Below are 13,891 nucleotides of genomic sequence, written 5' to 3'. Positions count from 1 at the left end.
AAAACAATGAATGAGCCACAGCAATATAACATTAACAAAGATCAGAGTGGAGGCAGGGTAGGGTTGGGTGATAAACCTACATGAGGAGAGGCACTTCCATCCCCATTGATGCTACCTCTGGGAGATCGTGCTGGTCCTTTAGGGGCGGTCTGCAGATAAAAAGACATTATGAGAGACAGAAAAACTGCGCTAGTGAACTTGTCCTGGGCCAGTTAGTCATCCACACCCAGCGTGGCTCTCCCTGATTACTCTGGAGGGAGCAATATTAGTATTGCTGGGAGCAATGCAGGGGCAATGGGTACCCTCATGCAACTTGGAAAAAACAGAGGGGTTAAATACATAAAAGAAGGCATCTCTACTGTACATTAAACAAAAAAGGGTTAAAACTAGACTACAGAACAGCCATAAGGTCAGAACAAACAGACAGTTAATAGTCGAGAAGGAGAGCTGGTATTGAATTAACGATGCTTGGCAGTGCCGTGTGCAGCTGTATTACAAGAGCACAAGAGAGTCCTATTTAAAGTAAGTGAACATTTAGCAGCTTAGTTGGTTTAGTTGACTTGTTAGAAGCAGGATCAGAGTAAGCACATTTTCTCCTCCCTTGTCCAGCTCCGAGCTTCTCCTTCCTCTGGATTATTGTGCAAAACATTCAACATTTCTGTCCTGTTCCTTGTGGAAGAGTTATTAATGAGACAGGATCTGTGTGCTGTGCAGCAACAGCCATGGACCTATTTTTGTTTTACTGTAGGGATTGGTGAGGTTTGAAACTAAATGACTAAATGTATTTTTATTCTACAGCGTATAGGGCCACTTAGATTCAACAAGAGTGTGATTGTGTGTTTGTGTGGACTACCAAAGCTAAATGAATAGGAACTAAGCACTAACTTAACTGTAGGTGACAGAGGGTAACTTCTGATGAAGTCGGAGTTCATTCTCTGTTTATTTAAAGGGGACCTATTGTGCTCATTTTCAGGTTCATACTTGTGTTAAGTCTCTTTAAGCCCCCCACCCAAAAATGACCAGTCTGCTTTGATTGGTCAGCGTTTCCGGGTCCTCTGTATCTCGGTGTCTCCGCACCATCATTGCAGCCGGGGAATAACTGTAACAGAGTATAGCAGCAGTCTCTAACATGAAACATTGACCAATAAAAGCTTATAAACACAACTGGACATGTTCCAGCAGGAATCTGATCTAAACTAAAATTCTGTAATGTAAATACTTGCAGCAGCATCCCTGGTACAGATGACCATATAAAGAATGATGTCAGCTTGGAAACACAGTATTCATATATAAAGAATAAAGAAAAACATGATAGGTCCCCTTTAAATCTTTATTTAAACGAACTGATACTTGATTGTTTTTTTCTCTCACAAAGGTTTATGTGAATGAACAGGAATAAAAGACCAAATTTAATTCTATATAGCATACAATACTTAGTAGCTTCTTTCACTACTCCACCATGTGTCATCCCATGTAGATGCTTGTCACCAACCAAGACTTAAATGCCTCTAGTGTGTTTCAGTAACGCTCCATTTCCCAATTCTCACAGACAACGAATTACTGACTAAATTCAAAGTCAAGTCAAGTCAGCTTTATTTATATAGCACATTTCATACGTCAAGTAGGGGTGGGGGAAATTTCCGATTCTTAGATGCATCGTGATTCGGACGTGGACGAATCTGAATCGATTGACAAACGTCCAAATTTCGATTATTTAAATCTGTTAATTAGAGTAATACAGAAGGTTCTAAATAATGCGGAACTAAGAAGTGCGGTACGTGTCATCTCCGGGACACGTTGGGATGCGCACCTGGAGCAGACACGCCGACACGTGCACAGAGGAAAACAAACATGGCTGACCGCTACCCACCTCACCGTGAGAGCTGAACAGCTTCTTCTAATTTAAAAGCAGATGTGTGGAAATACTTTGGCTTCTACAACGTTGATGGCGGAAGCGAACTGGACAAGAGCCACGTTATATGTAAGCTGTGTCGTGCTAAAATAAAATACTTTGGCAACACAACAAACATGAGAAGCCATGTAACTCGATTCCACCTGACAGAGGAGTCAGGGAGACGGCAAGCTGTTGTTGCTGTGGCAACTAGTGGTGCTACCGACCAGAGAACAATCAAGGAAGCAATTAGAAAGCTGCCACCCTCATCTGAAAAGGCGAAGCAAATTACGAAGGCCATCGCGGCATTTATTGCCAAGGATTTGCGTCCTTATTCTGTCGTGGAAAATCAGGGATTTCGAGCACTGCTGCATACACTGGAGCCCAGATACACCATCCCATCCCGATGCTATTTCACCGACACTCTACCATCAAACCAAAACAGAAGTCATGGCCTCACTGTTGAAGGCAGGTAGGCAGGAACGTAGTTACATGTGATGCGTGGACGTCTGTCGCCACCGAATCATCAAGCATACTCTAACTGCGCATTTTATCTTGTGATTTAACATAACTGTTGTTACCTTTGGTTCCGTACAACGAAGTTGTAACTTTCCAGTTTGCAAGCATTTCCATTTATATGTTTAATAAAATATAATGGAAATGAATTCAACTCTTTCTTATTTCAAATGCACTGTTTTTAAAAATTGCAAGTGTTGAATGCTTATTCAGTGAGACAAAAAGAAATGTGTGTTGTGAAAAAGTGCATCAATATACATAAATTAAAGATGCATCAATAATCGTTTTATAATCGAATCGTAGCCCCTGAATCGTAATCGAATCGTGAGATGCCCAAAGATTCCCACCCCTAACGTCAAGCGTAACTCAATGTGCTTAAAGTGCCTACAGTGGTTCTGAGTCCAAAATCCAGTCGCTCATAATAGTAAATATGACTAGTATTACCATAATTAGTTACCAACACAAACAAAATTCCAAGAAACATAAAGATTCCTTGACAAAAAAGTTTGTACCTCCAAAATAAAACATAAAATAACTAAATTAGTGAATGAATGAGTTTGATGGGATTACTATCACTGGATTGAGCAATTAACATTTGTGTTGATAACATCTGAATACAATGTGGATGGAACATGACAAGGACATTGTGATGGATTTAAGTAATGTATGGTTAATCATAAGAGATGATAATGACACAGGTTGTATCTGTAACTGCAGAACGTTCATATTTCCCAGAGTGTAGAGCTATAATTCACAGATCTATGAGTCTATTAATGACACAGTACAACAGAGGTTTTATCAACAGAGGAACAACTGTTAGACTAACCTGTTAGGTGTAGTGCAGTTATATATATTAGATATTTACAATTCAATTAGCCAATTTAGCCTAGCTGTAATAAAGAGCTACATGTCAAGTAAACACTGACAACCACTGACCCCAGTAGAAGTTGTTCATGGTTTTTACAATTAATGTCAAATTATGTTTGCTTACACAAAATACTCAAATCACTAGACAATTGTAACAGTGCTAATTATAGGCTACACTGTTTGGGTAAACAACCTACATCAGCATTTGAGTTTTAAAACAGATGTACATTGCAGGAACTGCGAGGCAAATTCCCTTTGCACAGAGCAGTTAATTAGTAGTCAAAACACAAATGACAAAAACTTCACATTATACATTACATCAAATGTATCTTAGACAGACATACAGAATGTTAGCAAAATGATTTTACTGTATGCATTTAAAATCTGTTTCAAATGTCATTTTCCTCTAGTCTTCTTCTGACTGCCTCCACATATAAACACACATCATCTGGGTTTTGAGCTCCACAAGCGCATCTACAAAGGTGCTCTGGTCAGTTTGTTTATTTGGAAAAGTAACAAGCAATTTAACATTTAAGCTGTTTAAAATGTCTGCACGTAGGTTGTAAAATGCAAACAGCAACTCTCCAAATAAACAGACTTGTGGGGAGAAGGGACAAAGGCCATCAGGCAACATAACAGGTTTTTAGGGGTCTATAAGGCAAGCAACTACGGACACCTAAAGACAAGGGGGCGATATCCAATTCTGTGACAGATGATAAGAACTGAAAGGTAGGGCAATAAACCAACATACGGCAGAAAGCACACAAGCTTCTATCCCACAATGTAAACCATTACTCCCATTAGATGCAGGGTTAGCCTAGATATGAGATGCCTTCTTGTTGCTAAATCCAAAGGAAACAGGAGACAGAGAGCAGGGAACAAGCTGTCCCTTCTTGGGTCACAGTCCTCTACCGATTCCCCAAAGGCACGGAGACAGGAGGAAGGAACAGGGCAAGAGGAGGAGGAGGAGGAGGAGGAGGAGGCGAAAGATGAGGAAGGAAGAGACAGGAAGTGAGGACAAACTCACCACACTGGCTACCTGGGCCGTTTTGGGTCGTTTTGAATGGTCCAGAGCAAAGATAGTATACTCAGAGAGAAAAGCGGGCTCTGCTATCATCCCGGCCAGCATCTGACCCCGTCAGTGCAGTAACGGGACGAAAGGTGGGGAAAGGAGAGGAACACAGAGAGCAATGAGAAAAACAACACCATGAGTGTGAAATAGCGCCGAAGGGAGAGTCCAGCCAGACTGTCCAGACCTGGCTGGCTGAGATAGACTGAGATGGATGGAGAGAGTACAGAGAGAGCAGAGAGAGACAGAGGGTGAGAGACTACATGGGATAGGAAGAAAATAAGAGAAGTGGGAAAGTGAAACACTCAATCAACATTAATGTTATGAATAACAGTTTGACATCTCTGCATGTAGTCTTAAGTTATGATTTTGTCAAAAAAAATCTGCCAAATCTGCCTGCAACAACAAGTACACACGATCAGAGATGTCAAAGTGTTACAGATTCGTGAGGTGGAAAAAAGATGCTGCAATGATAAAAAGCTTCTAAGCTGAAGGCACATGGGCCCGCGTTACAACAACACATCTGTGCCTCCACAGAATAAGGGAGAAAGTAGAGTGTAGAAACCTGTGCAAAAGGGGCACTGTCACTGCTCCAGTTCAGAGTCTGCAGTGTTGAAATGTAGGAAACGTGTCATGAATGAGTGATCAAGCCTATTTTTTGATCTCAAGATCAAACAGCCAAAACTGGAGACATCATATCTAACCTCTAAAATAGATGTATTAACCAGGTGTTGCATCATCAATCTTACAGTCGTGGTCGGTACGTCATTGCCGATCTACCTCTGTCTAATGAAGCAAAGAAGACTTGCATAAACTTGCCCATATCCACTGGAGGAAAATATTGCAACAAATCACCAGAGCAAGAAAAACACTCAGAGGAGGTTACATCAATTATTCATACACATGCTGAAATACGGTCTGCTCTCCACCATTAAAATGCTCTTCCCAACATCTCTAAATGAGAATCTTTTTTGGCAGCATTATAAAGATAAATAACATATGTTGTTGTTTTATTAAAGGAGCTATTGTATATATATTATATGATATTTAATTTATGTTAGAAAGCTTTTTAACAACAGGCCACATTATAATAATTGGCCAAGTGCTTTTACAGATGAAGATAAAATATCCTGAATTTAATTTAAATTTCTAGGTTATTGTCTTATGTAATAATACATGCAGTTAAATGGAGGGAAAGCTTAACAAACCATACCTGTTTATGATGAGGTCACAGTGCTGATTGTTCTACAACATCAGTTAGCACAGTGTTATTACAGCTCATGTGTTCTCATGAAATCATAAGGGCCCTGTGGTGACAGATTGCCATCTGTTGCCTTAAGTAATGGAACAGCTACAATTCAGGGAATATGCTTAGGGAATATGCTTGGGGAATAATATGCATCTTTTATTATATTAACAAATTACAATCAGTCTCGGCCAGAGTGTCAAGACTGTTTCATTTGGTAGTAGATAATGCGCACTGAAAATCAGAGGCCTACACTCTTTGAAAACCGAAAGCACTACTTGGTGACTGATTTGCTTTCACTTGGCACAGCAATCAGAAAGGGACCAGTTTGTTATTGAGGCAGCATTCAGCGTAACAAAACACATGACTGACAGAAACATTGCAGTGTACTGAAAATTAGAATATAAGCTGGGGAAAGAACATGACACTTTTGCAGGCTGCAGTTTGAGCTCAAAGATATTAAACGTTTAGCCTATCTATCAGAGGATGACCCCACGCTCACCTCTCTGTCACTGGGAACGGGTGAGCCATCGTGAAGAAACGGCGGGGTTTGACTGCTGCGGCGGTCTCCACTGCCCATCTGTTGAATAAACAAAATAATATATACATCTGTTTCAAACACTCAACATCTTCTCCTTTTAATAGCACCTTATTTATCATATTTTAGCCTTATCCTATTTTAATGTGTGGGTAATGTGAGTGTGTGTTTAGGCAGAGTGAATGTAACAGCTTTGTCCTTCATGAGAGACAGCAAATTTTGTTGGATGTGAACATAAACTGACAATAGAGGCATTCAATTATTCAATATCATACGCTCTTCTTTCTTATTCTGATAAGGCTTTAAGGATTCAAGCATTTTCTACTAATTATAGCTCACTGTTTGTCCGTCTTCACCTTTGAACCCAATCAGCTTTGTGTTCTTCAGCAAATCAATGTGTCATAAACTACAAGCACAAACAGCGGCAAAGTGAAGTTTGCTCCACACAAGTGCCAAGACGCATTCAGAGACATGCAAACCATTAATACAAAATAGGAAAAGAGATGTCATGCACTGTGGAACATGGCTTTTTGCATCTGAAGTAATTTAACACATTTACAAACGATTGGCCATAAATGCCAATTAGCTGCTTGCTACAGCTACAAAGGAGATTTGGCTAACAAAACTGATATGCAGGTTTTAAATTTTAAAGCAAAACCAAACAACAGAGTTCATAAGATCATCTTTGCGCAAGATACAGTAAAAAGATTAAGTCAATATCTGGAAAACACTGACAAACTGCATCGGCAAATAAGGACAGGTTGAACCTGACCAGCAGGGTTGTAATGAGCCCATGCATAGTAATTCAAACTATCGTTAAGCCCGAGACAAAGCAGCTTTGTGGAAGTGTCTCTGATGATTATTTACTTTGTTAACTTCCACGTTGATTTCTAGCTGCTCTGAACCCTGATATGTACATACTGTGATGGCAGGCGTTTGACACTGACAGGATTTGCATGTCAAACACAGCTGCCAGCTGACATCCATTTGCAGCCCTTGCAAGCAACATAAAACAGACACGCCCATATTGTCTCATATCTATTATAAGATTCATGGCTAGTGTTTCCACTTCAGCGAAGTTCACGAGATTGTTGTTTTAGTCTACCTTGAACGACGAGATGTACTAGTTGCAAGTTTTAGCAGCAGCTGGTGACAGCTAAGTTAGGCAGCTAAATGACTTAGCATGATGCTAACGTTGAGAGGACAGCAAAAGGACCAACTGAGAATACAAGTTAACAGACGTTGACAGGCTGTTTAGTTATGTCAGTGCTATACTAAACATTTATGGTCGGAGCACGAAGCATAACCCCTGCCAAACAGAAAGCTATCGTCCTCAGCTACCACCTCAGCAATGTAAACACGTATTAGCTTCGCTAGTTAGCTCCCAGCAACAACAACCAACCTGGGCCTGCTGTTGTGACTGCGCATTCCTCTGCGGTGACTGCTCCTCGTTAATCTTCTGCTTCAGCTTTTTAAACATCTTGTCACGCCGATGTAGCTCACAGCTGACGGGCAGATGACTACTATCCGGCGGAGATGTAGTTTTGTAGTAGTTTAGCCTGACATCCAGTCCTTGGTGTCAGACTTCCTTGTTCGCTTCTGATATCCAGCAGGTGACCGGGCTCTCTGCGCATGTGCGGCCAACGTGGAGGAAAAAATGAAACGTCAGAGTTAAAGGGTCAGTTCAGGCTAAATTAGCTACAGCGCCACCTTTGGAGAAGACATGCAGCACACCTGTATTTTCTAGATAGCTCCAATTACTGGTCCTGCTGGTGTTACCGTAGTTGAATGTGTTGTTGCAGCCCAGTGGTAGTTTGGAGTCACACTTTACTTAATGTTTAATGTCATAACTTAAAAATATTGCACGCATCCATACTGTATAAGCATGCTATGTTATTGTCCCATATCTGGGGAAAACGTCACTGATTTTTTGAAATTTGCTTAGTATGGAGTTCAGCTTTTATTAGGCTAATTTCTTTAAAAGGGAGTTATACATGTATATATATGGCTGAAATAAAAAGATTTAATTGCAGTGGCCACAGAAAGATCATGTTTAAAACACTTAGTAGGCCAATGGTGCTATATATTCTTAGTTTTATTAAGGCAGGATTTAACAGATTGTAGTATTTAAAACAAATTCTATTTTACATTTAAACTTCTCTAATGCTACTTGTGATAAAGGTGAAAATACTTCTTAATCTTAATTTGATGAAACATCAGATTCATGAGTTTAGTCTTTGTCTTTCTTATCCCTTTGATCATCTTCATTGGATGTGGATCTATCTCAGTACCAGCTCCCGGGTCTTAAAGGTTTAAAAAACACCCTCATGCAACAAATATGAACACAAAAACTAGACAAACTTAAAAAAGAGTCCTTGCTTGGACAGAAGAGGGCACTGTGTAAGCATGTTTTACTAAGATTTTGCTCTAGGCCAGTTCAAAGCACAACTCTCTACACTTACATAATGTTTCATACTGTAGCCGATGTGCTATCAAGTTTTAATAGCTGGTTCTACTTTTCCCTACTAAAAGAAAATAAATTACCTCCCTTTGTTCTCTAGCCACATCCCTAAAAGTGAATGTCACAGAGAAAAACTGCAGAGCACTGTGTTGCCATTTTAGTGGTCTGGTAATTCATGCCTTTGTGCTACCTGGACCAGTTTGGTGAGAACATATTTTATCTGGTTTATTTTATGCTATAGAGGGGATAGATATCTCATCATGTGAGGTCCAGTGCAGATTATCATTGTGAACTTGGAGCATTTGTTTTACACAAGCCCATGCTGAGCCACAGTGATTTACAAATATTAGATTAGAATTTGTTTCATTGGAAACAAGGTCCACGCAACACATTCATCACAAACAGATCAATGTGTTCATGTGTATTGTTTATGTGATGATCTGTGGTGGACTCCCTGAACTCTGATAATTTATATTAATGTTATATCTGTGTATATCTAAAAATAGAAAGTCTGTATGTTTGCTCTTCATCTGAGTCATAATGTCCTTGGGTAACATAATAACAACTGTAACAGACAGAGAAGTTCACACTGTGGGTGTGAGTAATGATTTAAATAGTTCTTTCCTTTGGGATCTGGCCATGTGCAAATATCTGAAATAAACACTTCTGAGTCAGACTTTGCTGTCTGGTGGAGAAAGAATACAGCGCATGTCATTTTGGGCCCTAAATCTATTAAAAAGAAGCCTAAAATGAAGATGTGATTTGCATTTTTTCACCATTCTGGCTCTAATGTTTACGACTCAGCAGGGCTTTTGATCTATGATGGGTGACTGGAACAGTGAGTATGACTGATGGGTGGTTAACAGCAGAGTGATGGAGCTCTCCTATACCATGCGACAGTTACTGCTTCACCCTGAGGCATACAGCAGAGAGGATGTGAAGTGAAAACAGAGGGATTGGCTGCTGCTGCATGTTTGCTATGGCAGTTTTGTTTTAGACAGAAGCTTAGTTTCTTAATACAACACACGTATAAATGTATGAATTTGCGAAATTCTGGATAATTTGGTGTCTTTGGGCCTTGAACAGTTACTTAAATGAAACCATCTGAGAGCTTTGAAGGAGAATTGCCTCTTTTGTGGAACTGCGAACACTAGAATATACATCTTAAAAGAACAAAGAGTCTACTTTTTTGTTATCTGGGGAACCACTTGTATAAGTTTTAACAATGCTTATGCCTTGATGTGTTTTTTTATGGCAAGTCTTGATCTGCAAAGTAACTGGCAACTATAACTGTCAAATAAATATTGTTGGGAGGAAAGTATTTCCCTCTGAAATGCAGCAGACTAGAAGTATAAAGTAGAGCATACAATGAAAATGCTCAAGTAAAGTACAGTAGAAGTAGCTTACCTCAAATCTTTAACATCTCACTTCTTTTTATCCGATCAATCATTTCTCAGGATTGTAATTAACAGAATTATGGTATTATTTTATAAAAAATTATTTGAATTATAAATTCTAAACTGAAATCTGCATGTCCGTTTTCACTTGGGAACTTATCTGGTTTCACTGGGCCTTTATGCAATCTTATGGACTCGGACAGAAAGTTTGAGGGTGAGATCACCCAGCACATTCACTTACGACTGTGGCTCAAGTCCAACACTTAAACTCCAGGAGAGCGCTGTGCACATCAAACTCACTGCTGACAGTACAATGGGGCTCAGAGACCAGATCAATAAGAAAAAAACCATAAATCCCCTGTGAAGTTTATTAATGCCCAATTAAAAGCATATCTGCAGAACCTGAAATGCAAGCAAATATTACGCAGCTTGGTTTTGCCACTGGCACCAGCGGTCAGTGCTGTGAAGGCTGATATGTGCTTAAAGGTTCCATATATGTGAGTTTGAACATTAGGAGCAATGGTGAAACTGATGGTAGCCAGTCTGGCCGCCAAATCTTTTTCCAACTATGGTGAATCATGGCCTGGCCTACTGTTCCTGTGGTATTGGTTGCCCTCATTGGTTGGGTTCAGGCATGAGCAGTAAGATTGTTTAGGGTAAGAAATTCATGGTAAGCCAATCAGAGTACGGTAGAGTTGGGTGGGTCATGCCTTTACCCTGACACGAAATAAAATGTTCCAGGCCAGCCATGTGTGCATGTTAGTGCGTGTGAGTCCCTCCCTTCATGTTGCACTGGTTGGCAAATTGCAGCCACTCTGCACTGCCCTCATGCGGCAGTTACTGCTGATTACGCCATCTCAACTCACGGTGGCAGGATGGCATCATCACAGAAGCATAACGCCCATCCTCCAGTTCCTCCCTTTGGTTAATACTGTTGGCCATGTCAGTACTGTTGCCATTGTTAGCACTGTTAACATGGCTATCACTGCTGTCCACCACCATTTCAGCTCAGCCACCTCCATGTCTGCTTGTGACACCAGACTTTGAATGTTATATAGACCTATAGCACCTGGAGCTATATAGGTCCAAACTCTGCCTCATGCAGTATCTCTTGGTATTCCAGCTTTACGTATAATTGTCTCTCTGGAGGCTTGCTCCTGAGAGAATGGGCCAAACTGATTAAATATTGATACACTTCTTGGCTTGACGTTGCTTGTCACGGCTCTTTATCACCTCCTTTCTCTCCAAAAACCTCTCCACAATGCGGCGTAGATCCTTGCTGCAGCTCTGAGGGTCATCTGAGGGAGTGTCTCATTCTCTGCTACAATGGTTAATGCCTTCTCATCATTTCTCCCTCCTTGAAAATGTGTTGTAGAGAATTATTGTAAACCACTGCCTTCGTGTACAAGGGGTCAAGCAAGCTATAATTAATTCACTAGTAGTAACTTGAATTACTCCCGGTATCCTTACTACCAAGGTGTCCTCAAAAACCATCAAAGCTTTTAGTCAAAAATATAGTGACTACTTTTAATTTTCACATTAAGTTTAAAGTTGATCAGATATTACTTTATTTGTCCTTATTCATAGGTTGAAAATGTGTCAGTCTTGTGCTGAGGTTGATTTTGAACACTGATTGATGATTAAAGGCTGGCACACTGACCACCTCTTGCCCCTTTCCCACCTCCCATGGTGTCATCATCTGGTTGTTTTGTGCCCATGCCTCCTGTCACAGTGAGGCCGTGCCAGCTTGAAGAGCCTGTTTCAGAAGCAGCTCCATGGGCACATCTTTGTCACTGGCAGGGGATAAGCATCGCACAGCCATCATCTCTTATTCATGACCTGTCCAAAACTAGTGGTACACGATGATTTGCAAACCTTGGCTGTTAGCTGATTCTATTGATAATGCAGTCATGAAGGTGTGTTGAGGCCAAAGTCAGGGCTTAAAAGTTAAAAAATAAATCAAGAGGTCATTTGTTTTTAGGGAGGCCAAGGTTTGGGAGAACGTGTCTATGTTCCTGTGTTCCCTTAGACTGGTACCTACGCCAATAAGGTAATGTTTTCCCCAATTCTGTTTGTGTGTTTACCTGTCTATCTGTTTGTTTGTAATTGACATTGTTAGCGCAGTAACTCAAAAATTTACCGACCGCTTTTAACATGGGCAACCCTAACCCTAATCTAACCCTAATCCAAGCACCCAAGAACAGCACCAGCCTTTGAGGACAATTTTACATAGTGGCCAAATGTGGAATTACAACTTCTGGGTCCATCTCGTGATGCCATGGGGCCCCCAAAACTTTTTAATATAGGCTTCTAAATCTTAGAAATCAGTGTTTACATTTTTTTGAGCAATACAACCCCTGTGAAATGACTCATTTCACTGTCTAGATTTGATCCATTTGGTCCAATAACTTTTCTAAAGTCTAGAAGAGCTGCAAGATTAATCATTTTAAGGCATTTCAAATACACAGAGGGCTAAACCAGGAGTTAGCTGCTCAGCCATTGGGAGTTAGCCGCTTGACCACCGTACATCTCTAGTGCACTTGCTCTCATACCGTGGAAATCAAGCCTTTTGGCGTCATGCATCACTGAGCAACTTTCATCGTAATGAACAGGCGCTGCCTCCAATGCTATATCCAGTTCTCTTTATACAATCATGCCCTAACCCCTGAGACTCAGATGCTGAGAGAACATGTGGCTGAGGAAACATACGGCTGACCCCTTCTGAGGAACCATGATCCCTGGTATTCGTTGAATGTTACTGCATGTTGCTGCTGTGTTTTAATGTAGGGTGGATCCACTAGATGGAGCTACCCCTGCACCACAACACACCCACCTTACTCAGCAAAGGATAAGGCTTTGTGTCATATACATTGAGAGAGGAGGAAGAGTGAAAGACAATGCAGCTCTGCCTGCCTCATTGGGTTGGTCTTATCTGGAGCAGCCCATGATAATTCATTGTAGCTTAAAATCTGAACAGATGTTCATCATTGTTCAGCTTGCATTCGCTTAAAGCTCCATATGAAAACTTAGTGCAAGACTGTTGCCTCAGCAGATATTTTGACCCATCATTCAAAGAAAGCACAGGTGTAACTAATGACATTACTGATGGCTCTGTTCCATTTAGCTGAAACAATAAGCCATGATAGTGAGGCAAATTGCTCAGTTTTCACGGGAGACATTTTGAGCGGTCATAGCAGGGAAAGTACAGGTGTTACTAATAACATTAACGATGGGTCTGTGCTATCTATGTCCCAGTAAGACAGTGTGACAGTGAGCCAACATGCACAATACCAGGATTTTACTGTTTTACTCTGATGTGTCAAAATGTACTCAGTTAAAATGTCTGTTGCCAAAGCCCTGGAAAAATTTACAAACTGAATTCTTCTTTCCCTTTATTTAACCCAAGAAAAGTCTAATTGAGATTTTTTTCCCCCATAGATTGTGTAAACGTAATTGGAACTAGGGAGGAGCGAAGGGTGGATTGACCAGGTAGCTGTAAACATGTTTTTTTCTGGTGTAAATTTGGTCAAATATGGTTGTTTTGGGGAAGTGACTCACTATTGGAGCCAGCCTCAAGTGGTCATTGGCGGAACTGCAGTTTCTGGCGCTTCTGTGTCCATTTTAATTTGCAACCCTGGAGGTTGCTGCTTGTTTTTTTCTCAACCTGCCTAATCGTCTGACAGCTTGTCTCTTGCCCCTACTGGACCTCTGTGGATGTCAGTGTATCTCAGATCTCAGCAGTCACATTGGTGAATACAATATCATTGATCTTTTTAAGAGGAAGAAATTGTTACAATAAACCGGAACCAGCCTTACTCTAATGGCTCAGTAAGACAAGACATAGACAAGGCAGTCAGTTGCAACATGTTCAAAGGGACATTAGCAGGAAGTCAGGATGGCAACACA

The 13,891-nt window shown here is 40.7% G+C and overlaps 1 protein-coding gene across 3 annotated transcripts in view; it reads right to left on the bottom strand.

The window, feature by feature from the left end:
• Positions 1-7,744, bottom strand: part of golga4 (golgin A4) — a 30,211-nt gene extending 22,467 nt beyond the window's left edge. For 2 of the 3 annotated variants that reach the window (XM_033612917.2, XM_033612918.2), the window contains exons 1-4: positions 7,530-7,744; positions 6,092-6,169; positions 4,302-4,403; positions 81-149 (exon numbers count right to left, since the gene is read on the bottom strand). In XM_033612917.2, coding sequence (XP_033468808.2) covers positions 81-149; positions 4,302-4,403; positions 6,092-6,169; positions 7,530-7,607 — 327 coding nt within the window. In that variant the 5' untranslated portion in view covers positions 7,608-7,744. The remainder of the gene's footprint in view (positions 1-80; positions 150-4,301; positions 4,404-6,091; positions 6,170-7,529) is intronic. The other variant, XM_033612919.2, reaches the window with a different exon arrangement.
• Between the last annotated feature and the right edge of the window lie 6,147 nt (positions 7,745-13,891).

The sequence above is a fragment of the Epinephelus lanceolatus genome, chromosome 17 (genome assembly GCF_041903045.1).
Source record: "Epinephelus lanceolatus isolate andai-2023 chromosome 17, ASM4190304v1, whole genome shotgun sequence".
Taxonomy (NCBI): domain Eukaryota; kingdom Metazoa; phylum Chordata; class Actinopteri; order Perciformes; family Serranidae; genus Epinephelus; species Epinephelus lanceolatus.
This window is presented reverse-complemented; position numbering and strand designations above follow the sequence as displayed.